This window comes from Dermochelys coriacea, chromosome 3 (genome assembly GCF_009764565.3).
Source record: "Dermochelys coriacea isolate rDerCor1 chromosome 3, rDerCor1.pri.v4, whole genome shotgun sequence".
Classification (NCBI taxonomy): Eukaryota; Metazoa; Chordata; order Testudines; family Dermochelyidae; genus Dermochelys; species Dermochelys coriacea.
The window spans coordinates 21,131,533-21,158,909 of NC_050070.1; the positions used below are offsets into that span (position 1 = coordinate 21,131,533).

The 27,377-nt window shown below is 47.0% G+C and overlaps 1 protein-coding gene across 1 annotated transcript; it reads right to left on the minus strand.

Annotated features, from left to right (window-relative positions):
* Window positions 1–1,349: 1,349 nt before the first annotated feature.
* GDF7 (growth differentiation factor 7) lies at window positions 1,350–7,596 on the minus strand. The gene is made up of 2 exons (XM_038395681.2): window positions 7,204–7,596; window positions 1,350–2,540 (listed from the first exon to the last, which is right to left on the minus strand). The coding sequence occupies exons 1-2, from the start codon at window positions 7,541–7,543 to the stop codon at window positions 1,618–1,620; spliced, it is 1,263 nt and encodes a 420-aa protein (XP_038251609.1). The 5' UTR covers window positions 7,544–7,596; the 3' UTR covers window positions 1,350–1,617.
* Window positions 7,597–27,377: the final 19,781 nt, after the last annotated feature.

Genomic DNA, 27,377 nt, shown 5'->3' on the forward strand with positions numbered 1-27,377 from the left:
AGCTCTTACAGTGAGAGACTTAAGGGAGGCTTTCCAAACCTTGAATCATTGTTGTAGCTTTTTTCTGAATCCTCTCCAATTTTTTCAACAAATGTAATTTACACTAATGTGAAACCAGAATCAAACCCTGTGAATTTATCCTTAGCCCCACCAGTGCCCTATAAAGTCAAGATGTGATTGAAGCTTAATGGGAGTTTTGCCTGCAAAAGGGCAGCAGGATGAGGCCTGAAGTCTAGTTTCCATCCCCTTAACCCAACAAGAAGGTTCTCAATAGTTAAAATTCTTCAGCAGCTCCTCGACAATTTTTCATTTTTGCTCCTGATTATGTGTCCACTGTTCAGCACATAATTAAGAATGAATAGTATAATGGCAAAAAGGTGCTTAGTGATGTGAGTAGCCCATTTCAACTGAATAGACTGGGTAAGTTTTGTCCCATTGCGGACAAATCATTTACAAAGTTACATAGTTTGGAAATTGTTGCAATTTTAAGAGATTATAGAAAGCATCTCAGGCCAGTCAATGTCTATTTCTCTTATGTTCATAACACTTGTGTCAGTTCCACCTCACCTGCACCATTGTTTGAATAGGTCAGTAAGATGTATGGGCATGATTCACCTATATCAACTTTACACCAGTTTAACTCCATTAAGTTACTCCTATTGTACTCTGGAGTGAGAGCAAAGTACTACTAGCCTTTCTCCATTCTATAGCACCATATGACAGATACTTGGGACTAAAATCTGCTCTCAATTAAATGGGTGAAAATCTGGAGGAACTCCATCCACTTCCATGTTATCACTTGTACAACAGACATTGTACATTGGTGTGCATACAGTGCCGTGCAGGGTTTAAAATGATCTAAACCTAATAACAGAGTATATAGAAAAATGCTTCAAGGGTAAAAACTGGTGCTTCTTTTCCCCAAGATAAATTTGTACAGCCATGTTACAAAATCTTGAAGAATGGAGTTTAAATTCAAACTGACTAATCAAAGCGAATGGGGGGGGGGAGCTGCCCCTAGATGATGGTATAATCTGGGTGGAAGGGGGGGCAAACACTGTAGTTTGTGTCAGCAGAGAAGTGTCAAAACCTAATGTCGACAGGCAACCTGAACAATGCTGGGCAGTTTCAACAAGAAAGAAAGAAAGAAAGAAAGAAAGAAAGAAAGAAAGAAAGAAAGAAAGACCCTGTATTATTACCACAACTGATTCTCCTCAGCTGACCTTCTAGACTGGGTGGGACAGCAAATGTTTGGGTAAGTATATTAGAGCTTGATTGTAATTCCAGGAAAAACAGTCACGGATTTTTCCCCCTTTTAAAGTGCCCATTTGTGTGATGTTTCAGCATAATATTTAGGATCAAGTTGGGATGCAAATATACTGTCTCTGGGGACAGCCAGCAGCACCCAGGTAATGATCCTGTTCCAATGTCCCATCTTTTTCATGCACGTTGGATACTGTATGCAGAGTGTTAAGTAGCAGACCCAGGCTGCTTAGACACAGCAGACTGTGCGTCTTCAGGAGGACTGTAATTCATCCTCCTTTACAGGTACACACCATATATATATATATAAAAAAAATAGGGCTGGCTGCTGGGGTAACGGGACTGCAGAAATTGCTACCTGCAGCCACATGTTTCGACCACCATGTCCTCGTATTGTTTGTAAACCACGTTGTTTCCGGAGTCTATGTAGAGGATGCTGATGGGGCTGAGTTTGGAAGGCACGCAGCAGCTGGGAGGAGTGGACTCGGGGTCCATGGAGTTCATCAGCGTCTGGATGATGGCGTGGTTGGTAGGCTCCAGGTGGGACCTCAAGGGGAAATCGCAGATCCCCTCGCAGTGGTACGCCTCGTAATCCAGAGGGGCGATTATCCAGTCATCCCAGCCCAGCTCCTTGAAATTAACATGCAGGGCCTTCCTGCTGCACCGTGTCTTTGCCTTCTTGCCCTGCCCTTTTCCCCCAGCCCGGGCGGCGATTGTGGTCCTGCGCCTTCTCCTGGGTTTAGTGGGCGTTTCCTGGCCAGGATCTGGGGGCTCCAAGAAGGGGGGGCTGCCCAGGGCTTTCACCTGATCCCTGATCTCCTTGAAGAGATTCTCCTTCCTCTTGCTGTGCGAAAACGCCACCAGGAGGGCTCTCTCGTGGGGCTGGGGCTGGGGCTTGCTGAAGCCCAGCTGCCCCGGGGGCAGAGGCCTCCCGGACTGATCCGACACGATCCTCAGCATGAAGCAGAGCCGCGGGCCCGAGCCCGGTTTCTCTCTCCCGTCCTTCATGGCTTCCCACACGTCAAACACCTCCCAGCGGGGCGAGCCGGAGTCCAGAACGTCCGCAGCCCGGGAGTCCCACAGCCGGGGCGGCCGGTCCGCGCTGGGGCAGGCGGAGAGCAGCAGGTGGTGAAGGGCTCCCTGTCTGGACAGGGCTAAACTCCGGTTCGCGGGGGGCTTCCGGAGGATCCGGAGCTCAGCGCCCACCACCTCGTCCGTCTCCGGCAGGCTGGAGACATCGAAGAGGAACGTCTGGCCGGCTTCTGCCGGGGAGTCATCTGGAAGAGAGAAAGCAAAGGCAAACTGAGGCAGGGCTAGGGCGGGAGGGAGATCCTGGATGACAGATGCAGCGGGGGTTAGCTCCAGCAAGGGCCTGCCAGGGAAATGGGGCAGGCAAACGACCCCTCGCTGCTGCAAGGGCCACCCCGGCTGGGCACGGGGTGGATGGAGCCGCCTGCTTTCAAAGGAGGGTTGGCATAATAGTCCTTCCACGCGGCTCCTTTCCAGCGCCCGCGAAGGGCCCTTCCGAGGGTGGGTGTTTTGAGAACGCGTTGAGCAAACTACCGGGCTTCCCGGGCGCTGCAGAGCCCCGGGGGAGCCCCCGGCAGCCTTGCCTCCCGAGTGTGGGACACTGGCTGTGAAACCAGCAGGCACGGCAATCCCCATAAAAAGCCTGGAGCGAAAGCCACAATCTGTAATGCGATGCCCATTTAGCAGGTTCTCAAGGATTTAGCCCCCCTTCCCCCCCCCCCCCCGCAACTTAAACATTTTGAAATCTGTCAGGGCAATTTAACTCATATCTACAAGCTAGAAAAAAGGAGATCACTTGAATGGTGTGTGTGTGCATCCCTTGGAAATCAGATTGAAATCCAAACTCCTGTTCCAAGCCACACTTGAACATTTACTGGGAGTAATTAAAGGAACCAGATGTGAAGAAAACAAAATTAAAAGGAAGGGCGAGAAAAAGAAGGAGATGGCTGGGAACCCCTAAGAGCTCCCCCCCCCCAGAAATCTGATCCTCAAATGTTGCAAGTTCTGAACCTCGCCTCACACAGCAGCCACTTGCTGGGGTAGTGAATATTGTCCTAGCAACGAGGTTAATTGTGTAAAGTATTTGCACATTTATATCTTCTCTTAAACTGAGGACGACTGATTTCAAAACCAGTGCCCCTGGTAGCGGACAAAAAATCTGAATATTGCTTTGATTCACCATTGGAGAGGAGGAGAATCCCTGGGTCTTTTCTCCAAAGAGGGAAACCAACCCATTTTGGTGCGGTCTCTGATACAGTATTTTTTTTTCTTATCGTCATTTTAAAAACAGATTTAAAATTCCTGCGAGAGGCAGATAAGGAGATCCCTTTGAAGCGCTCATCTGGTTTCGTTTTGCTCTGAAACTCCCAGATACTGTGCAGACTTTCCTCAGCATTAAGCGATTTGCGCTCACAGCCCGGGACCCAGCGGCTGAGCCGCAGAAAAGTTTCCTCGATAAATATCAGATCGGAGGCTTAAGGGGTCTTTGCGCGTGATACGGGGACGGCTCGTCCATTTAAGCAGCTCGCTGAGTGTTTCAAAAGGTTGAGCCATCGGGTTTTAAGTAGAAATCCTGATTTCCGTTTAAAAGCTGATTGCGCGGCGTGGCCTATTGACATACGGATTTCAGTAACCATAATAATTAATAGTAATTGATTAATAATTAAGAACAGAACGGTGACATTTATTTTTAAGCCAAACCTCCCAATGATTTTACCGAAACAGACCGAAAACCGGGGATGGCTATTTATGCGTATTCAAGTGCCTTCTGGTCCTATATCTACGGAAGCCTAAAATGCGTATTTTGGTTCATGTTAAATAATATTCAAGAGTATATTAATATTGGTATATTTATTTATATAAATATACCAGATTGTGTCTTTTTCCCCAAGCAGAACTCACGGCAATATAAATGGGAAATCAGTGGCACTATCTTGTCCAGTAATAAGTAATAATAGATACACATCCTGATTACTATTTAACAGGAGCTAATGTGTACATTTGAGGCTTCCCTAAGGAGACTTGGCCCCTCAGAATACAAGAGTTGTACAGTTTTGTATCTAGAAAAGGAGGACTTGTGGCACCTTAGAGACTAACAAATTTATTTGAGCATAAGCTTTCATGAGCTACAGCTCACTTCCTCGGAGCATCCGAGGAAGTGAGCTGTAGCTCACGAAAGCTTATGCTCAAATAAATTTGTTAGTCTCTAAGGTGCTACGAGTACTCCTTTTCTTTTTGCGAATACAGACTAACACGGCTGCTACTCTGAAACCTGAGTTTTGTATCTGTATGTCAGAATAAAACAAGGCGATTTAGCTTCTTTCATTTGACAGTCACCCTCCAGCAGATCTGTCTTCATTAGGGAAAATTGCATTTGCTAGATACCAACTAAGTCTAGGCAGCGATTCCTGAGCTATATTTAGAGATTTGCTGTGTGGAGCTCTTTAATTTGCCACGATTTTTAATATTATATATATATATATAAAGCTTTCATCCTGATCTAAATATCTTTTTACAGCCCAGATTGTACGTTTCAAACTTCCCAGACCAGTCAAAACCGTAATTTCGTTACATCATAAATAAAAATTAAAGCGCTCTCTTTTTTATTCCAAGTGGAAGGCGTTTAGCTGCCCTACTGGGTGTTTATTGAGCCCACCCCAGGGCAATAAATTCTTGTGCGATACATCTGGGCAAAAATTGTACTGCCGTTTTGGGCGAACATCGATCATTTGACTACGCTTTCTGCGGCATTTAGCGGCCAACTTTCGTTTCCTGGGGAGCTGCTCATTCGAGCCCGAAGCATCACCGATTGCAATCGGTTGTGACTTGTCGATTTCAGTCCCCAGCCACGTGCGTGCTCTGTTAAAGAGCACCCAGGCTCTGGCCCGGCACCACCCCCATGCCCCTGCCCAGGGCATGACGATTCAAACGGCTTGCCTTTCCAGCTTCAGTGTGTTACATTTGTCTCCATCTCCGCTGCGATGACCGCAGCGGAGATTAACACAAACCAGATGACAAATGCACCAAACCCAGCAACCCAAAGGTCTGCAGAGGTCCCTGCCTTTCCGAGCTCGCCCCTGGAATCAGAGATGGCAATAAGAATAAGAATAATTAATAATCAAGGGGAAAGAGCAACAATCGGCCAGATACTCACCCACGGGCCAACTGGCCGCCCGCTGGAGAGACAGGGGGCCAGACACCCGCGCACCGGGGCTGCCTGAGCGCCAGCCCCAAGCGAGGGGTCGATGGCAAAGCGGGGCGAGTCGCTGCGGAAGGCGCTGAGCGGTCTGTGGGTGTGCGTGGTGCTGGAGGAGGTGTCCCACCCGGGAAGGCCGTGCCTGGAGCTGGGTAGCAGGTCAGTCTCGGGGTGGGGTTGGGGGGGGGGCAGCTTGTGCCTTCCTAGTTTCCTCCTTGGCTAGCCACGGGGGAGTCTGAGAGACCCTGGTCCTTTCCCCGCACAGCCCAGAGGAGAGGAGGCTGTGCCCCCTTTTACTCCCCTCCTCCCGCGGCCCCCCGCCTTCCTCCCAGAAGGAGAGCAGCAAGATAGGGCCCCCCGGGATCTTTGACGCCTCTCCTTTCTGCCTCCGCCTCTTTCTCCGGCACACCTGCCTCCTCCAGCCCAGGAGCCGGCCATCCTGCAGTTCTCCCACTCTCCTTCCCGGGCTGGCAGCACGTCAGCGGCCCTCCCGGGTGCCCACCCCGCGACACGGTCCCTTCCCTCTAGAAGCTGTGTCCACTCGCCGGTTTACACGGATGCTCTGGGAAAGTGAGGCAGTGGGTGGATGAGGGAGAGGGCGGATTGAGTTTCTCTTCACTCCCCCCCCCAACCGATCCAGAGTGTGGACAGTGGGGGTGCGGGGCAATCGGTGGGACACAGGAAACCCTGAAATCTTTTAATTTCAATAGCTGTTTAAAGAGCCGTGCTGGTTATTCTGGAAGTTGTGTTTGAAACACCTTGCCCTGGAAATAAAACGTGAAAGGAAACAGATCTAGGCAGACAGATACATCTGTTAGACTCACTAGGAGAGATAGATTAGTTTAAGATTAGGGATACATAAATGTATTAGATTAGGGTTGGGTAGATCAGGATGCCATTAGATCGCTCAGATTAGGATCAGAGAGCTCGGATTAGCGCGCGCTATTAACTAGGATGAGCGATCCCAGGATTATCTCGATCTGTTTGAGAGCAGAGAGCTCGGGATTAGCTGGATCTATTAGATTAGAAACAGAGAGATCGGGATTAGCTGGATCTATTAGATTGAGAGCAGAGAGCTCGGGATTATCTGGATCTATTAGATTAGAAACGGAGAGCTCAGGATAAACTGGGTCTATTAGATTGAGGCAGAGAGCTCGGCATTAGCTGGGTCTATTAGATTAGGATCAGAGAGCTCGGGATTAGCTGGGTCTATTAGATTAGGATCACAGAGCTCGGGATTAGCTGGATCTATTAGATTAGGATCAGAAAGATCGGGATTATCTGGGTCTATTAGATTAGGATCAGAGAGCTCGGGATTAGCTGTGTCTATTAGATTAGGATCAGAGAGCTCGGGATTAGCTGGGTCTATTAGATTCGGATCAGAGAGCTCGGGATTAGGTGGATTCGGAGCAGAGAGCTCGGCAGTTGTTCGAGCTGTTAGATTAGGACTACAAGGCTCCGGATTAAATGATATGTGGATGAACCCGTGCCATGGCGTGACACAGCCACGTCCCTTGCCCTCCCCTCTTCTGTGAGACCTCAGCTGTCCCCCTGCGCACACCCTGAGTTTCATTCGCCTGCTCGGTGAGCAGAGGAGCGGCCCCGGGCCAGGGGAGCCCGCCCTGCTCCCCCCGCGCCCCCAGGGACCCTGCCTCTGCCCGGGCCAAGCGCACAGGTGCCTGCGCCGCTGCTCCAGCTGTTCCTCCGCTACTCACCTCCGGCCGCCAGGTCCGCGAAGCCCGTGACCGTATCGGCCCGGCTCCCGCCGCTGCTGGCGGCTGCCCCCGGCGGCTCGGGGGCGGACAGGCTCCGGTAGAGGGACACCATGTACTGGTGGGGCACCACCGTGCCGTTCCGCAGAGCCCCTCCGCCGCGGCGTCCAGCCTCCCTCTGCCTCGGGAGCCTCCCCTGCCAGGAGGCGGCAGAGGCGGCGGCAAGTGGCCCTGGGCTGCCGGCTCCCGGCGAGCCCCTCACCGCAGCCGCCTCCAGCCCGTCCCGGGGGCGGCAGGCGCTCAGCACCCACAGGCAAAGGGCCGCGGCCGCCCTCAGATCCATGCTGTCAGTGGGCTCCGCTCGGCGAGGAGAGCGTTGTGCAGGGGCTTTGATGGCTTTGGAAACTCCCCGGTTGCTTTTTAACATTGTGTTAATCAGCGAGTGAGATCCGCAGCCCCTGCACAGCGCCCCCTGCCGAGCTCTCTGGGGTTAGCGCACCCCCCTCCCCTCCCCCCAAAACACACACACACGCACCTTCCAGCTCTCCTACCGCCCACTCTGCGGCTCCACAGTATATTGGCAAACGCCAAAAGGGAGACCCAAACATTGAATCATTTATTTTTCTTTTAAAATTCCTCCCCTTCCCCCCCCCCCTTTTCCTTTGGAATCCGTCGGAAATAAGGCGACTCTGTTATGCCCCGGGCTTTGCACGAATGCTTATGCTTTGTTTCCAGGTAGGCAACTCCCCCCCCCCCCCCCCGAGTTGGCATTAATCCTTAAAACTAGCCAGATCCCGAAAACGCAGGAGAGAGAACTGTGCGATGAACAGAAATGTGAAGAAGGGGTTTCACCCCGGCTCTGGAGAAACCCATGTTCCCCCAAAGGGTGACAAGCATTAACCCAGGGCGGGAGAAACCTAGTATTGACTTGATTTATAAACGGTGGAGTAATTGATTTTAATCTGCTTTTAAAGTGGGTTCTTATTTTTCTTTTCTCCTTTAATTCTGATTTTGGACAAGACTATTTCTTTTTAAATAAGACAATATAACCAGAGAGAGAACTGTTATAATAGCAGCAAACGGGCTGAGTGTTTAGAAGAGAAGCAGAAATGTCCTATTGAAAAACCCAGCCTCTGAAAGAATGGGAAATAAAGTAGCAGAAACTCTTGACAATAATATAGTTTTTACAAATTGAAAAGTAGAGCAATGCCATGTTCTAAATGCAGAGAGATTTGTTAGACTGCTGCATGGCAACACAGTGTAATTCATTTATTTTTCTTTTTCCTAATATTGGAGATTGTATGGTTGTTTAGAAACCACGTTCAACAACAGGAGAAGAGGATCATTAAAGAAGCATCTTGCCGTTTTCATTTAGCGTTAGACTTGAAACTGGCCCAAATGCAAAGTGGAGGTTGTGATTATTTAAAGTGGAGATAGTTTATCTTCGTTTCTAATTCTTTCTTGAAAGACAAAAATAAAGCAAAACAAAACTTAAGTCTGCATGAGTGTGAATGTTTTCCCTTGCACTGAGGGTTTCCTTGGTAAAATTCAGATGTTTCCTTGGATCCTGATTAAAATAACAAACTGCGATATTTACTAGGATGTTATTTCAAGTTTTCTTCAGCGGCTTTCTGGTTATGTCTGTTGCGATTTCTCAACTAATACAAAAACAAGAGCTGCAAAGATTTATTTAAGGAATGTAGGTGTTTAGCCAAACCAAACACTTTTCTCCCCCCAAACAATCGTTTATCAAGAGCATTTGTCACTAAAGTATTTAGGATTTAGAAAAAAAAAATTACAGGTGCTTTGTCACTAAATTAAAAGCAAATTTTTATGTCAGGCAGCTAGATTTGTTCTGTACTTACAAGTAGCATGATGCAACAGAAACAGTTCCAGTGACAACCTCCTGATGAAATTATAGTCCGTGCTAAATAAAGTACAAAATCTCCTTAAAACGGGACTATTTATACACTACTTTGATTCTACTTTGCTCTCTGCGTCTCTCGCTGTGTAATTCGACAGCCACTGAGAATAATAGCCCAAAAGGAGGGGACGGGGGGGGGGGGGAGAAGAGACTTGGTTAACTGTTTTTCTTCTGTGAGACACTTATTATAACGGGACTGCCGCGGTTTCAAAAGCGAAAGGTCACTTTAAAAAGCATCTGTCAATATCCTTCATTGGTTGGCATAATCTCTCTGGGGTTTGGATCGAAAGCTTTGTGTCGCCCCCTCCCCCTTGGTTTGCTATACTTTGTCTTGCTGTAATTTACAAAGTCAGGCTAAACGGTTGATTTGGAAGTCGGGAGAAAGTGTCTCCCCCCCCCTCTGCTCCCCCCCCCCCATCTCTCTCGAGGTCTCCAGCTCTGGCGAGTTCTGGGAGGATGTGCCCGCCTGTTGCAATGCCAGGGTGTTCTTTGTCCAGACCAACAGGACAGAAATGCCTTAGAGCAGTACATAGCTTTGGTTCAGGATTTCTGGATCTGCCAAGAGGATTGCAACGGCTCTTCCCTAACGTGAAGAGGACTGTGTGTCGGTGGGGAGAGAAGTTTTGTTGTTGTTGGGGGTTGTTGGTTTTTTTTTTTGGGGGGGGGGGTAACTGCTAAAATATTGCGCTGTTTTAAAATCCTCCTAGCTCAGCTCAGGAAGGCGGCAACCTTCGCGGGCATTCACTGCGTTAGACCAATGTGCATTTCATACACACACGGAGGAACCCGTGGTTAAGTCCCTGAGTCACTTCGGCGTTTAGTGACTCCCCAGCAGCAGGTTAGAGGCTGGGCTGAGCGATCGGTGCTTTGGGCGGCCCGGGGTGTCAGGGGAAGCTCGTTCCCATCCAAGCCCCTCCTCTGAGTGCAATCCCCGGGTGTCGGCGCCCAGCCTCGCACATGCTTCCCCCCCCCCCCCCAAGGTGTTTCATTATCCCAGCGCTTCTGGCTTTCGGTAAGATCCCACCTCCCCGTGCGCTCGCTCGCACTAGTGCGCCTGCCTTGGCTGGGCAGCGGGGGGGGGGGGGCGGTGCTCAGCCCCTCCCGGCGGGCGGATCACACGCCTAACTCTCCCACACAGAGAGAGCCTGGAAGCCGAGGTCCGAAGGCCACGCAGGCAAATCCGTGAGGTGGGACCCCTAGGGCTGGTTTCTGATACAAGGAAAGCAGGGACCACAGCTCCAGGCATTTAGTCCAAGGGATTCTCCCCTGGCTCCAGAGACCATCCCTCTCCTCCAGGAGGCAGGATCCTCCTCTCGCCTTTTGCTCCCTGGGCCGCAGAGGGCGCCCAGCTAGTTTTAAGGGACCTACTTCCAGGGGGACAAAGCTGCTCCTTGTCCTTTCAGCCCCCACGTGAGGGAGCGGGACTCACCATGGGTGGGAACTTAGCGCTTTTCCTCCATTCTTGCCAGTAACACCCCCCCCCCATTCAACTGGTCCCACTGCCTGATGTTAGCAAAGGTCTAAGGATCGACGTCAGAGGCTGTCTAATGGCTGGAAGGATTCACGTGAGAACTGCATGTCACTAGGGTGCATCCCATGAAGTGAGCTGTAGCTCAGGCAAGCTTATGCTCAAACAAATGTGGTAGTCTCTAAGGTGCCACAAGTCCTCCTTTTCTTTTAACAGAAACAATGTTAACCCTCACTCACTGCCACTGAGTAACTTGCTATGGCAAGGTTTATTGAGAGATTCGAGTGTTTATTTGCCTGAGTTCATCATCTGCCTTGTTGTGTTACTGCTACATTACAAAGAGAAAAGGAGGACTTGTGGCACCTTAGAGACTAACAAATTTATTAGAGCATAAGCTTTCGTGAGCTACAGCTCACAAACCTGCTACATTACAGTAATCAGAGCCACGGACGTCTCGGGTTTTAACCAGGCTGTGTGGCTCGTGGCTTGTTTATCATCATCATAGTAAATAAAAGCAAAGGAAGCCAGATTTGCTCTTTGTGGGGGGCGTAGGGGAGCGATTTGAGCAACAAACAGGTAGGGTCATTTTCCCAGATGGTGTAAATCTGCATGGCTGCGCAAGGGACCTATGCTGATATGGGCCAGCTGGAGATCTGACCCGAGCAGTTTAATTCTCCGCTCCCAACTGCAATGTAAATTTGGAGCGACGCCACTGTTTGATGGAACTGTACTGTACTGCTATAAGGCCAGTGAAAATAAAAATCAACCCCCCCCCCCCACACACACCGACAAATCCTGACTGCCCAGTGCTAAGGGATGCACATTATAAATCCAACATTCTGTCCTCTCTATCAATTTGCATCTATCAGAGGAACAAAAGTGCAGAGTTTCCCATCTGTTCTGCATTGCAGCGTTGGCTAAATCCTTTTGGGCTTTCTTGAATTTCCATCAGCCCAGCCCAGTCCAGCTGCAGGACCTTCCAGAGCTGCAGTGGCCCAGAGGTTCCTGAAGTGCAGCCTCTCACCCTCTAGCTCTTTTCTGCTCCTTGGACAGATCTGCTTTCCTTCCTTTGCTAGGAGTGCAAACTTTTTGCGCATAACTTCGTGCTGGCAGGTGGCCACCCCCACCAACCTCCTTCCAAAGCCCAAATTAACACACGGCAGCAGCAGAAATTGGAGAGGAAAGGCCACAGTTTTATTTTACAACTCAATTAGCGAGTTTATACAGAGAAAACACCCTTACAACCAGGAGAGATTTTATAGCCATTGGACCTTGCCAGCAAACAGATCTGTTCCAATAGAGAATAACATCTCTTTCCACTTGAGGGCACTCTCAGTTGCCAATCATACAAAGATCTGTCCCTCCCCTTAGCCTTTGGCAGATCGAAGTTAAAGATAATGGTCCAAATCCGACCCTGATGCAAACTAGATGAAGTCAGAATGATCGCATCATTATTTAGCTTCAGTAAATGGTCACAATCTGGAATGCATAAACCAAGATGTTCTGAGGTATTGCCGCCTGCCTAACCGGGTAATCCCTCCTCTCTTCATCAAGCTACCAAGTGATTTAGCTGGAGTGAGGGTAAGGAATTCTTGTTGAGCCTGGATTTATTTTTATAAACGTTATATGCAATTGATTCTCTTTCTTCTAACTCCCTCACTGTCCTCGTTTCCCATAGATTTGGCCAATCTGCAGCCTCTCCCACCCAAACCCATGGTCATTCCTCGGAGGAAACATCTCCTGTTCTGACCTCACTCTCACCTGTGCTGGCAACTCTCCAAATGATTGAACATTCTCTCAACCACTCCATCACAATCTCACTGCGCTCTCTAGCGCCTCCACCCCATTTGATTGATTTGAGCCCTCCTTTGCTGATTCAGCTCCCACAACCCTCTGTCTTGATCCCAAAAATGCTACTCTGGTCCCCGCCTTTAATCAATTTGCCCCTATCAACACACTCACTGTAGTGAAGCAGATGTTTGAGGCTGGAGCAGATGGCTGCTCCATTACTTAGGGCCTTAGGACTGGAGCCCAGAGGAGGGAAAAGGCATTGTCTTCCCTATACCACAGTATTTCCTGGATGGGGACAACCCTGAAGCACAAAGTGGAAGATTATTTGCAGATCCCAATGAGAGTGCTGTACTGATGGAAGAGCTGTATGTAGAGGCTCTGTCCCAAGGGCAGAAAGTTTGGCTTTTGGTTAGCACCAGAAAAGGAGGTCTTTTGATTTGACAACAGGGCCAAATAATAAAATCACCCTACCAGCCCAAGGAAGACCATCTCCCAAGGAGAGAAACTGAAGCACCCAGGAGAAACTGCAAGGCAGCAGCTGCATATCTGATGCCGGAGTGGTAAGCCACATCCTCACAGCCCTATATCTCCACACATGTTGAGATTTCCTGCCATTAGCTGCTATTAATGCAATAAACATAAACAGCATTGACATTACCCTTCAAACCTCATAAGCCAAGTTGATTACCATCAGCTAAGCATTTACTTCCGTACTACCACATGGGCAGCTCTGCTGGCAATGGAGTAGCGTCATCATTTTGTGTCAAAAATCTGCCAGTGCCTCTTTTTGTCACTTGTTTCAACTAAAAGCTGAGCTGAGTTGCTCTCTTAGGGAAAAAAAAACAGACCTTCCAATTAGCTGTGATTACTAGATAAAAATAAGCTGAGGGCTGAACACCTGGCTAGATTGCACAAGGCATCGTGTCCCCCCTGTGAACATGTTGAATAGCCCCAATAAAACATCACAAGTAAACTTCTTGGTGCAGGCCGCCAATTTACAAATCCTTCATTCACAGAGCAATCCGAATAAAGCCATGTCTTCATGGGGAAAAAGTGAAAAAGCTGGTGAACCCAAGGTAGCTGTCTCCATATAAATTCCTGATGGAGACAAGGCGGTGTCATTTTTACCTCGATGCAGCTAGTCAAGGTAAACAAGGTATACAGCAGGGCTGGGCCACAACATTTTGGCACCTGAGGTGGGGAGCTCAAATGACACCTCTATGCACCTCGCTTGGGCCAAAACTTTGAAAGGTCTCCATTCTGCCTTCTTCCTGTTCTCCTCCTCTTATGGTACTGCTCTGCTACCTACCCCAATAAAGGAGAACTAACAACTTAAAATGCCTTGTTCAAAAATTTTAAGTAACACTTAACTTTCAAATGCCTGAACATCAAATGTAACTTTTCTTGTCGGCATAGTAAACACTAGCATTTTTATCTGTTTGAATAATCAAAATGGTGCTTTCCGTGCCTTCTTGGCTGCAAAGATTTGAACTGCTTCCTGCTGAAGGTCCACAGTCTGGGCCAGCTCATGCTCTATTGAGATGGTAGCAAGGTGATCAGCCTCTCCTGTGTCATTGTGGAGCATAGATGTGTTTTTATTAACTTCAGCTTGGAGAAGCTGCATTCTCCACTGGCAACTGTTACCGGAAGTGTTAGAAGTATGCGCAGAGCAACAAAAGCATTTGGAAAGAGGGTGGTCATCTTATTTGTGCACATATATTCCAGAACAGCCTTTGGAGTTGATCCTGCTGAAATGTATCTTGAAAGGGCTTTCAGTTCATCACCTAAATCACTCGCATCAATATTGCGCATGTCATCATGTGTCAACACTGTCTTTAGTGCCCTGCATTTCTGGGGTAGGTCTTCTTCAGAGGAGTTTTGGAATATCATACAACATCCCAAATATACTGCTGCGTTCCTTGAGCTGCATGAAACGTTCTTCAACTGACTGTACTGCACAATCTAGCACCTGGTTAAAGAATTCAACTTTGAATTGTTGTTTGGGGTCTCTTATGGGATTATCCCGTGCCTCGTAATCAAAATGTCTTCTTCTTCAGTGACTCTTGTATTCTTGAATGGGTGGGAAAATAGCTTCAGTGTGAAGTTCCTCTGCCAACTTCTGTGCACTCTTCAGAATGTTTTGAAATCCCTCATCTGACCAGTAAGACTGTTGGTATGACTTTGCTTTGCCCAGTTGTTCCATTGCTCCAGATATATCAAGGTCAACACCTTGGAGTTTCCTGCTTGGAGTCTCTTGCTTACTGCTTTTCAAACAGTATGTCACGCCACAACACTAAGCCACACAGATATTTGAAGTTATGTATGTTTCGGTGATTCCATTTCCCTCTGCCATTGTTCTCCCACGAACAGTTCCTGTTGTAGCATTATCCTCCATAATGGCAACTATGGCATCATCTGTCTTCCCAATTTGGTGTTCGATAGACTTTATCGCCTCTACTCAACTTTCCCATCATGTAGCACTAAGTGGTTTCATTGTCAGAGTGGATGTTCCCAGATGTTGCTTCAAAATTGCTATTGATGAGTTGATGCAGAGAAAAATATATAGTTGCTTTGAATTACATTAAAAAATTCAGCAGCCTCACTAGAAGCTGATGCTGCATCACTGACCACCAACGTCAATGAATGAACTGCATGGGACAAAAAAAGCTCAAGGGTTTAACTCTCGGATCTGTGTTTGCAGTCCTCTGTTCTTTCTTCTCATGTTGGCACTATTATCGTAGCCCTGACCTCTCATGTCAGCTATCACAATTTCCATATCTTCCAGCTTTTTAAGAAGCACACTTGTCATACCAGCTCCTGTAGTATCATCAATGTCAATAAATTCTAGAAAACGCGCTCTAACAGTCACCATTGCAGGGACATTTTCACTAGGTTCTGTTGTTGTTATAAAATGCACCATTAAAGTCATTTGTTCCATATGGCTGATGTCAGGTGTGCAGTCCAGAATAATAGAGTAATATCTTGATGACTTCAGATCTGCCACAATCTTCTGTTTGACTTTTGTTGCCAGTAATTGTATGATCCCATTTTGAATTGTTTTTCCAAGGTAGTGGGGTGTGTACATTTCTTGGGTGGTGACTCTTCTTAGATGCTCCTGGAGTACACCGTCAAACTCAGCTATCAGCTCCACAGTTTTGAGGAAGTTTCCATTGTTTGGCATATACAGCTGATCTGAAGTGCCACGCAGTGCTAGGTTTTGGGTAGCAAGCATTCTCACAATGGCAATGAGCCTTTTCCGAACATTTTGCCAGTAAAGAGACTCTGATGCAATCTTCTCTTGGTGCTGATCATCTATGGTGGCCCTTAATTTTAGTCTCACCTCAAGCTCTTTCCACCTATGGAATGCTCTCTGGTGATTTGCTGCCTTCTCATGGCATCCAGATTTCTAGCCAGATTTTTCTAGTCCTTTGTTCCTGTAAAACCCAATGTGGCTGGAACATTAGACTGGAAGAGTTTGCAACAAAAACAGAATGCAGCATTCTGGGTTTTTGAGTACATAAGCCATGGCCTCTCCGCTTTGTCACCATTGGGGATTTCACACCAGTAATGTGTTGGATGGAAACTTCTATTTTCATTGTCTTTGGGGAACATGAAGTTTTTCACTTGCTGTGGCCCATGCAGTACAAGGAAATCCCTCAGGCTACTGCTCAAATGGGTCCACAGTCCTGGATCATCTAGATTTAAGGAACTAAACTCAGCAGCAGCTGTTTCTTGCACCTCCACCACACTCTTCACTGATCTACACTTTTCTTCAGGAATGTGCATGGTTACAGCCATTTGAGATGGAGATACGGATGCTGCAGTAGCTGCCAGGTCACCTCCACTCTGACTAACTGGAAGATCAGGCCTCTCCTCACCACTCACATCCTCACTGGGGCCGGAAGGCTCACCGTGAACATTTGTGTCTATGTATCTCAGGAGAGCTCCTTCCTGCTTAGATAGAAAAGCTTCCTTTGCTTTCTTTCTTTTTCTGAATGCTGCCCCAGAGGGGCGTTTTCTTTCACTCATGACTGCTGTTCTGTGCCAGCGAAAGTGGCTCTCAACACTCAATTGAAGGGGACAAATAAGCTGGTCAGATCGTAAGTAATACGATTGCAAATGTTAATATAGACACCTGCTAATCTTTATTCACAATTTTTTTTCCTTGCCATGGCTCACCCTAGGACTCAGCCATGACAAGGTACAGATGTCGGGGAGTGTCTACATTATAATCACGTTAGAAATCAGATAACTCGAGTTACCATCCCAAAAAATCCTCCTTTCCTTAACAATGTTTGTTATATTTCAGTTCACTGTGAACCTTGGAAGTGAGCACCAAAACTTTAACGCATGGATCTGAGGGAGGGAACAATCGTACTCTGTTGGCCAGAAGAAGCCGCTTCTGTACTCTGCTGCAGCCCTCCAAACTGACTGGCAGCATCTGCCTTTCAAGGTCTTGGCAAAAGGATTTGCTCTAACATACTCTGAAGCACAGAGGAACCATCAGAAAACTCACTCTGGCTAAGTTTAGCTCATATATTGATGACTGCATTCGTTTCAAATATACCTTATTGGCCTTAAGTCCTTTTACAGGCCACTTAACCCTTTGAAGATTATTCACAAGAAACAGAGAGAGATCTCACCATTTCAAATATAATTGAGTGGGTCTATAATGAAGTTCAAGCAGCTCTGAGGAATATGTGAAACACCACCTGTGAAGGAGACCTATACCTCTCCCGGCTCGGGAAAGCCAGCAAAGAATAACTGTGCTCACTGCTAATGGAAATTATCAGCCTCTCTTCCAGGGAAGTTACCCTGCCAACTCCATTGACAGCACAATAGTCTGCTCCATCCTCTAAAAGCTAATGTAACACAGAAAACATATTCAGCTATCTCCCATCTTCAACCTCCCATTGCTAGACATAACCACTGGGAATGCAATGCAACCAAGCTCCAGCATGTGACACCTGCTGATGTCCTGGGTCCCTTACCAGCATCCTTCAGTCCGGGGCAGAATTAACTCCTCATGGCAACTGACATAGGATATAGCTCAATGCTTATACTAGTTGGCCCCTTTGACACAATCAACCACAAGTATTGCTGACCCATTTATGTTACTTAGCAGTAGCAGACAGTACAGCACTGCTATGGCTCCACTAAGTCCTTCTCTTGTCTTTCAAAATCCGAGTTCCTACCCTCCAACCACCATCACATCTCCTTCGGATACCCTACCTCTCTGTCACAGGGGGGCTGGCCCCTTTAGGAGGAGTTAAGGCCCCATCTTCTTTTTCTTCTTGTATTTTATGATGAAGCAGATTCACTTCCTGAGTCTATGATGCAAGCATCGGACACTGTAGATAATACGAGTCTTTCACCTTTCCCAGTATTCTTGAAGAATTGCAAGATGACTTTTTTATCGGGCCTCATTTGCCTGGTGCTCTTCCTAGGTATTGCAGCGAAAAGTTTAAACTTTACGTTTTTCATATACACCCCCTTTTGATGGTATATATTGGCACCTCCCAGGAGATAATCTGCTGTTTCTTGGACTCTGGACATCCCACGTAATCCATCTTTGTTTGTTAATTAGAAACAAATGACTATTTAAACCACGCTGGCCAGCTAAAATTTTCAAAAGAGCCACTTCATTCTTTCTGTCTGGACCTTGGAGTACATCAGCATTTTCGACTCAGGCATATTTCACGGACTCTTTCTCTTGTTGTTTCTTTTGCCCATATTTCCTGCCATTAATTAGATTTTAAAGCTCCACTTTACTTAAATGGATCTCTACGTCAATTTGCTTGTGTTTGACAGCATTTTTGCCATTTTGTCTGTCAGCTCATTGCCTGCTACCCCTGCATATGCTGGGATCCATGCTGTTCCTATGATTACACCCAATTGTGTCAATTCTGTTGGTAACGGTAATATTTCATTAAGCATATCATTGCTGCTTGCTGAAATGCAAGGCCCTGTCTGCCTGCAATGGGCTTTTTTAAGGAGAATGAGCCCATTTCAGCCCACCAGTAAGTAACTAACTGCCCAGGCGGCTGGTTGGCAACCAATTGCCTAATGAGCCTGCTACAAGGCTACCAGAGCGCACTTGGAGAAAGGAGTGCTGAGGGAGAGGAGCTCCCAGGGAAAGGGGCTTAGGGAGGGACCTTGCAGCAGGAGCCCCAGTCAGAGAGGAGCTGCGTAGTGCTGTGGGAAGAGCTGTAGTCAGTAGGAAGGCCCTGCAGAAGGCCTGACTCTAGGGAAGGAATCAAGGTTGAGTGTGTGAGGTGGATAAGGGCCTGGGCATGAGATTGATAGAGTCAGGTGGGACTGATTAAATACAGATGGAGCCTCCTTCCCTGCCAAGATGCCAGGGTGAAGGGCTGTCTTGTATTTCTGGTGAACTTTGTTAATAAGTCAGATACCCAGAAGGGGACTCTGTTCAATACATGAAAGCCTTGGTGAACTTACTGATGACCCACTCGGGCAAACTAAGGGAGGGCTCAGCTGCAGTACCATAAGGGCATAAAAGGCATGTGCCTTTTACACTCCTCCTCCTCCACCCCATCTTCTCCAGTCCATTCACATCTATGACTTCTCTGTAACTCTCAGTTCCCTTCTCCTGGCCCTCTCCTTAGTCGCCTTTGCTAACCTAGTTGATGAATCCCTCCATTCCACTATCAAGCCCTTTCCCCCCTGCCTCAATGCAAAGTCTGTCCCACTAACCCCCACCTCTGGCTCACTCCTAACATCCAGTTCCTATGTGCTTGCACTGCGTATCCCTCTGAAGAAAGTCCTGAGACTTCCTCCACTAAAAACATGTTCACTCCTCCTTTGGCCCTTCTGTGTTCCTTGCCAAAGAGCAGTGCTTTTCTGCTCTCATTCACTCCCATGCTCACAATGCTATCAGCAATTTTCAGCCTGTAGAGTAGCGGTTCTCAAACTGTGGGTCGGGGACCCCAAAGTGGGTCACGACCCCATTTTAATCAGGTCGCCAGGGCTGGCGTTAGACTTGCTGGGGCCTAGGGCCAAAGCCCAAGCTCCACCAACCAGGGCCAAAGCCAACACCCGAGCCCCGCTGCCTGGGGCTGAAGCCCAAGCCTGAGGACTTCAGTCCTGGGGCTGAAGCCTTTGGGCTATGGCTTTGCCCACCAACCCAAGCTCCCAGGGTGGTGAGGCTTGGGCTTTGACTCTGGCCCACCTGCCCAGGGCGGTGGAGGTCGTGTTGGCTCAGGCTTCTGTCTCCACTCCCGGGGTCATGTCATAATTTTTGTTGTCAGAAAGGGGTCACAGTGCAGTGCAGTGCAGTTTGAGAACCCCTGAACTAGACAGATAATGTCATCACTTTGCTAGGCAAGTTTTCCCCATTGCTAAAGAAACTCTAACATCCCTGTCAACTTTCCCAAAGGACAATACTAATAATTCCCACATTTGAGAGGGTTTTAATGACAGCCACACAAAAAAGAAAATCCTTTGATAAAGGGATGATTTTACCCATTATCTGTATCATCATCCCACTCATGAAATGTAGCTAGTCTCAAAGAAAGACCAGGTCCGCACGCAACCTAGGGATGTGCCCTTAACTGTGAAAAACTAGTGATATTGACTTGAATGAATCTATGAAAAGCTCACAGAACAAACAGAAAAGGACTGATTGAAGTAGCAAACTGCCTTCTTTCTCACTGGGACATCTTTTGGGATCCCCTAAAATATTTTAATATGGAGGGTCACTCTTTGGGGACTTCTGTTTTCCTGTGTTCTTTTCTGTCCTGACCTCTCATTTCCCTTTCCTAGTATCTTTATCCATAGACAAACTGCCCATATTATCTGTCTCATGCCCTGGGCCTCTGCCTCTTTCAAAGGGTGAGTTACAGGAGAGGATGAGGAAAGGGAAAAGATCCCTTCTCCACATAAGATGAGGAAGCATCCCCGCCCTCCTCCGCCCCCAAAGAAATAGCATCTGGAATATTATTAGAGGAAGGGTTGCCATTTAGCTGTAGGTTTCCTTTACTGGAGCATAACCTTAGCTCATACACAGGAAAATACCACCACCTGCTGGTCAATGCATTTATAGTGGTTAAACTTTTAAGGACAGGGTATCTTCCTTCAGCTGTTTTTCAGATTCATGAATATGGAAGGTCCAAGCGGGATGCAAAATGTACTCTTGTTTCACTGGCCTTATTTGTTTTGTGAAACTGCTTAACCAGTTCAGTGGTATATGCGAGAGAGAAATCAGTGATTGGGTCATAAAATGAATATACAGCAAAGATTGATCTTTCATGTGTCGTGTGAGCACATTTTTTCCATTCTTGTCAGACTGTCAATGGGAGTTTTGAGTGTACAGGGAATGCAGGCCCAGGCCTAGATATGGATATATAAAATGGGTCCGATCCTGCATTACACTCTATGGTAATGTAAAGGGATCTTAAAGTGTAATTTACACCCACTTCAAGACTCTATTGCATTGTCAGAACTGTATAAAGTTGCCTTAGTGTAAATCAGAATCAGGCTCTTTATCTCTCTTTCTGTCTCTATCTGGAGACATAGTGTGTGTGAAACACTGATATATAAAACAAGCCCAGTTCTGCATTCCTTGCACGTGCAGAGCTCCCATGCACGAGCCAATGGCTGATATATCTAGACAGACATATATACTCATACATACAGACATGCATTTGGGAATGTGATGCTTTATTAACAATGGCTGATCTCTCTCCTTTTAGAAATATATCCACACATGTACATACACTTCTGGATTCGGGATGCCACTGGGAGTGGCTTCAAGCTGAGGGGGTTGCCTAGCCCTCAGTATGTAGATGACGCAGTTCCCACCTCTTGTGCCTTTGTGACACAAGTGGTGTATTTACTTTGCCCTCTCAGTATCTACCCATCTTACTCACATGAATAGTTCCACTGGAGTCAATAGGATTGCTTGTGTGGGTAAGGTCAGAAGCATTTGGCACACAGTTACAAACTGGGAATTGCTAAGGTAATAAGGAGGGAAAATGAATACTCTAAACTGAATATTGGTCTATGCTAAAAAAGCACTTGCTCTCTTTGAAAAAAAACCCTCATCATTAGCCCTTCAAGTTTGCAGTGTGTTGTTTCGGTTCCACTAATACAAAGATCTAACAAACTAGGTGGGAAATAAAACAATGCATTTAAAGATCCACCTCCATCATGTTATCCAAGTGAAACACTGAGAATAACTGATCTGATCAGTCCATATATAAAACTCAGCGATTGACTGGAAATTAGTTGCCACTTAAGGTCCCTTCCAGCCCTACATTTCTATGATTTTAATTTGTTAACAAGTGGTTTACACTTCTTGGAGAAGGGATGTATACTGCCTCTATTAATGGTTCAGACCCTAACGCTGCAGTCCAGATTTAGACTCTCCTGTCTCTGGGTTTCCAGTTTTAATAATAACAACTGAAAGGAATAGTCAGATACCAAAGCCAATTAAACCCCTGTCTGCAGGCCAGATTCATCCCTGCTGGTTTAGGGAGGTGCAAACTGTAAGTGAATCTGACTCTATGTCTCTTGGACACTGCAGTAGACAGTGTTTCCTTAAGAAAAGACCCCTTTACTCTAGTCCTGCACAGTAACTCTCCAGCTGGTATGAATTCAATCCACACCAAAGTATTTTAATGCCATTTGCCAACACAAATGCTGTGGTGTTGACCTAAAACAGGCCTTAGATTTCCAACGTTCATCCATGCAAGTAAAATGGTATTCCATCAGTTCCTTTAGAGGCTTATTTTAAATGTTGGGATGGAGTCTGAGATGTCAGGTGAGCGATGGTGTGCATCTTGGGGGAGAAAACCAGCCTGCGTGGTTCGATACACATGGGTGAGGTTCAGAGAGGACTTTTCAAGATGCAGCAGTGAGGTGTGCTGCTCCCGGGAGCTCAGTATTTGGCCCAACATGTTGAATACGAAACAAGGTGCCTAGGAGAAAGTTTTCCAGTAAATAAAGTGACTTTCAGGAATAGAGGCGCAGCCAAATATTTCATATTCTTAATGACTCAGTCCAAAAATCTGTTCTGAAAGACTGAGCTGATCAGACTTTGTTGCCTTCAGATCAGGACAGTTCCACATTAGTGAATAATTCAGCCGGTCACCAGGGTTACTTATCAACATGTTCCCTAGGTTTTGAGCTGGGGTGGAAAGAAGGAGGCATATCCCACGCCCTACCAATATGCTGGGACATTGGTTCAGTACTGATGTAAGGCCCAACTGTAGCTTTGCCATGAGCCTTAAGTGAGGGACAGTGTATATCTGTGTTGCCTCAGGGCTAATCAGGAACTCTGAGAGTCATAGACTTGCCCTCATTGCTCCAGGAGAGAGGGGGGAACATAGAAGTAATCTGTCAACGCAGTATCTGCTACTGATTACTTCCTCTCATGACCAGGGCTGGCTGGCGCATGGGAAGGGCAGGGACAGAGGTGAGGCTCTGTCTACTCTTCACCCACAGGCGTCATTACCCCTGCTCTCCCCCATGCTTCTCCCCACAATAAAGGTGTAAGGGACTGTCTTATACAGCCCTTGTACAGGTGCATAAGCTGATTCACTGTTGCATTCTTACAGGGAAGAGCACCTTCTGAGCCACCAATTTCTCTCTGGGTCTTTCTTCGAGTTCTCCCATCTAAAAACAGATGGGGGCCAATCCACCTTAATGTGCAGCATGTAGGTAGCCACTATGATTTTGTTTTCTATATGTATCTACACCTATAAAAGTCTAGAAGGCTGCTGTCATGTTAGGGGGCAGAACAGTCCCAGATTATTACAGACCAAGGACAAGCAATGTGCTTCCTTGTGAATACTTGTTTTTGTTCTTTCTTCTTTTGTTGTTTCCCGTAACCTCAAATAACATTGAGAATGAAGAGTAAGTTTGCTCTTTGTGCGGGGAAAGCTTGCACAACCTGAGAAGATCAATGCCCAAGGTGTATGTAATGCCATATACATTTTACTGTCATTGGTTGATCTCTTTCCCTCTAGTGAGACACGTGCCCATGCATGGACAGATCTGTATTTGTCTGTGGCAGACCACAAGATAATGTGGGTTGCATTGCCATCAGTACATAGAAGATATGTATTTCTACCTCTCCTCTCACAGTCATGTATAATTGATGGGTAATTCTACCCCTGACTGGCAATCTCTGGGAAATGAGATGATGATTGTGGTCTAGTTCAAGTGTCCACCCGACACCACCATAATTAGAGCTCTACAAAAAAATAAGGCAAAATATTTCACATTTTTGAAAATTTCCCGTCCCCCTCACTTCAAAATTTTGATTTTGTTCAGATTTCCATTTCAATCAACTCGAGAGTCAGTTAAAAGACGGGGGAGGAAGGGAGGATTTCTCCAAAATGTCACTGAAAATGTTCCCGATTAAAAAAAATAAATCCTCACCAAGTGAAAATGTGGGGCGGATTCTAACCCCAATGGGCATTAAATCACACTCTGATGGGTGGGTGCAGCAGAGAAGCCCAGAGTTTGGTGGGCTCGGACTGCATGTGCCTCTCACTCCGAGAGGCGCTCTCCCCGGAGCAGGCTGGGAGTGTACTTGTGAAGCTTCCATAGCTGCTGACTGTTCTTTCACCTTTCATTGAATTGAGGGATTCACCTTTCACTGCATTCGTTCAAAGAATTAATCACCCCAGACCCATCGACTAACCTTTTTCTTCACCTTTTATTTTTTCACAAAAAGTTCCATCAAACACAGCTGCTGTTGAAAGTAATATAAATAATTTGCTGCATTGTAAGAGCTGGCTTTATTAAACTAGGGCAAACCATGAAATGTGATATCTTCTACTTTGCTGGATACTATGAAATTTGTCCATGATTTACATAGGACCCCAATGCTTAGCAGAGACATGGAGTTTTAATTCCCGAACTATAGCAGGGCAAGTGGCAGGTTTATCTTTCAACAGGGATTACTTAGGGTTTCCCCATGATTGTTCTTGACATGTCACTCATCATATTACAAGCTAATTGTCTGAAGGGGAAAAAAATACCAGGGATAATGGAAAACGTGATATAATTCTCCTCTCTTCTCTCCCAAATAAATCTATCCTGTGTTTAGAAGGCGTGTAGGTTAAAAGACTGCCTTGACAGGCTATCAACAGCCTTACCACATCATATAACAACAGTGAACTTTAAATCTGCCAATTCAGCTGCCTTTGAAACTCACAGAGAACCCCAATCCTAATATAAAATCTCCGACAGGTTCACATCTGGGTTCTGTAATTGTCATCTGAAAACAAACAGAGGTATAAATGATGGAGTGACTGGTCATCTCACTGGAATCCTATTACCCCGGCTCAGCCTTTTCCAATAATTAAATAATATTGTATTTCTCTCAATATGATCTAGGCCTAAAAAATGTTTATGTTCAGCTTTTCAATTGTATTTTCATAGCCAATTTATTTTATTTTTAAATATGCTCCTATGTTCTTGGTTTTTTCCATTTTATTTACTATACCCTAAGTAGGGCTCTGATTTCTCCACGTCCCACCATGATTATGAGCAGAGCTGTTTGCCAGGGATTTGAAATTTGGTGGACTATTCCCCCTAGGCTTATGAACTCACTGTTGTTCGCCTGTTGGTTTGGGGGAGATTAAAAGCAAACCTGAAAGCTGCCAAGAATCACACCCAGCTGCTGACGAACTCTGGAATTCCAACTGCTGTGAGCACGGCAACTAAGCAGAGCTATTCCCTGCATTGCAGAAGAGAGAGAAATGTAATGCGCGGAATGAGATCACCAGGTCAAAATTGTGCTCTGATGGAGTTTCTCCCCCCTGCTGCCCCACACTGTCTGTCTGAGGAACAGAGGAGGATTAAGCAGTGTGGCTGCAGTCATTTATACTGAACTGAGCAAACAGAACTGGCTGCAAATCACTGAATGTTTTTAAGGTACTTGGAGAGGGTGTTTTTCTCTCTCTCTTTACACATTTGTGTGAATTCAATGCTTGTGTATGGCGGCAGGTTGACAGGCCTGGAGATTGCTGGCTGCTAGCAGGAATGGCAAAAGCAGTTTTCATACAAGTTTCCCCATATGTACCTTAACTATCTATTGAGATGGGGATAGTCACCACAGTCTATTTGGCCCTTTCTCTTCTGTGCTGGGTGCTACCAATGTTCTAATTATGATGGTTGGTGGCTTTTGTAATGCAAACACTGGCTCACCAAACTACAGGACACCAAGCAGGCATCTGATGGTGCCAGCTTCTGGTCTTGCTGGATTAGGACTGTAAAACCTATAATTTACTGCCACTCCTTGGAGCCATCTGATTATCCCTCCTGCCCCAAGCTCCGTCACAATTTGAAAAACCTTTCCCAGTGTCCTTAGATAACCTGAATCTTGCGTTCAAGTAGAAAGGGAAAGACTAAGTGGGATCCTAGCCTGTTTGTGCCACTCTGGGAGGCAGAAGGTGTGTTATCCAGGATTCCTCTATTGACTTCCTTCTCTTCGTTGTGACCTTTGCAGAGTGGGTGTTACTTGCTCTGCAGCTTGTGAACCTGGCTTCAAGTGCTGGTTGGAGAGTGGCAATGATGAGGGTGGGATTATGTTAAATGCTCCTTTGAGAGCTGGGTGCTGCTATTTCTGCAACATTCCCACTCTGGGAGCTAGTGAGAGAGGAAGATCCCTCTCTACCAAACGCCCCTGGTCCACCTTCTTGCTTGCAAGGAGGGAGGGTGAGAGAACGTTGCTGGGTTGCGTCACATTTAAATGATTTTAGGTTAGCTGCCGAGGGATAGATTGTAAACGTCAAGCAAGCACATAGTTCACTCCTCAGGCCAAACACAGCCAGATGGGTGTCTGGTTTCTGCAGTGCAGAAAAACCAGAATCAGTCTTTGAATGTTAACTAAGGATGAGACTGAAGTCAGTGGAATTACTTCTGCGAGTATATGCTCACTGACATGAGGGAGGGTTGCTCAACCTACTCCGAAAAGGTTAGCTGCAAGGATGTCATTGAAATATCTTGAGTTCTTTCTAAAGTATGTGTCCCTCATGTAGGCTGTATTCGGGTGCTCTCTAGTGGACAGTAAAAGGAATCAAGTGGAAAGCTCTGTTAATGTCCATTTTACCTAAGCCAACCGATCCACTATCTTAGCTGCATTTCTAATGTCTGTACTATCTACGTGCTATTCAGGATGGCTAAATTCTGGGGGCCAGCTGACCTGCATACAGCAAAGGGATGACAGAGTGGCATAAAGCTGCCTTTCATGTGAGCTTTACCTTTTTATACAACCTCCCTCCCACAGGTGGGAGGAGGAGAGAAAGATGGGGGGGGAGGAAATTGTAGAGCCCCCACCATATTTCCCCTTTCATCCTCTTCAGAAGGTCCCAGGGCCACTAGCCCCAGTGGGCTAGACACCAGCAGCTTCAGCCTACATGGTGTGCCCCCTATGGGGCTGCTGTAGTGAAACTGTCAGTAGCTGCCAGCCCCCTCCCTCCTCTGACTAAACTCTATACTGATGCATTGAATAGGCTAGAGATTTAACCTGTAGGACAGGGGTGGGCAAACTTTTTGGGCCAAGGTCCACATCTGGGTGGGGAAATTGTATGCAGGGCCGGGGAAGGGGACTGGGGTGCAGGAGGGAGTGTGGGGTGTGGGAGGGGATGCGGTGGACAGGAACAGGCTCAGGGTAAGGGATTGGGTAAGAGGAGGGGTGAGGGATGTATGAGGGGGTTCAGGGAAGGGGGTTGGGTGCAGGAGGGGTACAGAGTGCAGGAAGGGACTCAGGGCAGGGGTGCAGGAGGGGTGCGGACTGCGGGAGGGAGCTAAAGCCAGGGGGTTGGGGTGCAGGAGGGGTGCAACAGGGGGCTCAGAGCAGGGAGTTGGGGTGCAGGAGAGGTGCAGGGTGCGGCAGAGAGCTCAGGGATGGGGGTTGGGGTGCAGGAGGGCTGCAAGATGCAGGCAGGGGGCTCAGGGCTGCAGGCTGTAGTTTGCCCACCGCTGCATAGGATATAACTCCATTTGATACTACTTACAAGG

Bases quoted from the DNA above. Each gene is read 5' to 3' on its own strand.
- GDF7 (XM_038395681.2), bottom strand. From the start codon at position 7,543: ATGGATCTGAGGGCGGCCGCGGCCCTTTGCCTGTGGGTGCTGAGCGCC. The intron at 2,541-7,203 runs GTGAGTAGCGGA...TCTCTCTTCCAG, and splicing joins CGCGGACCTGGCGGCCGGAG to ATGACTCCCCGGCAGAAGCC.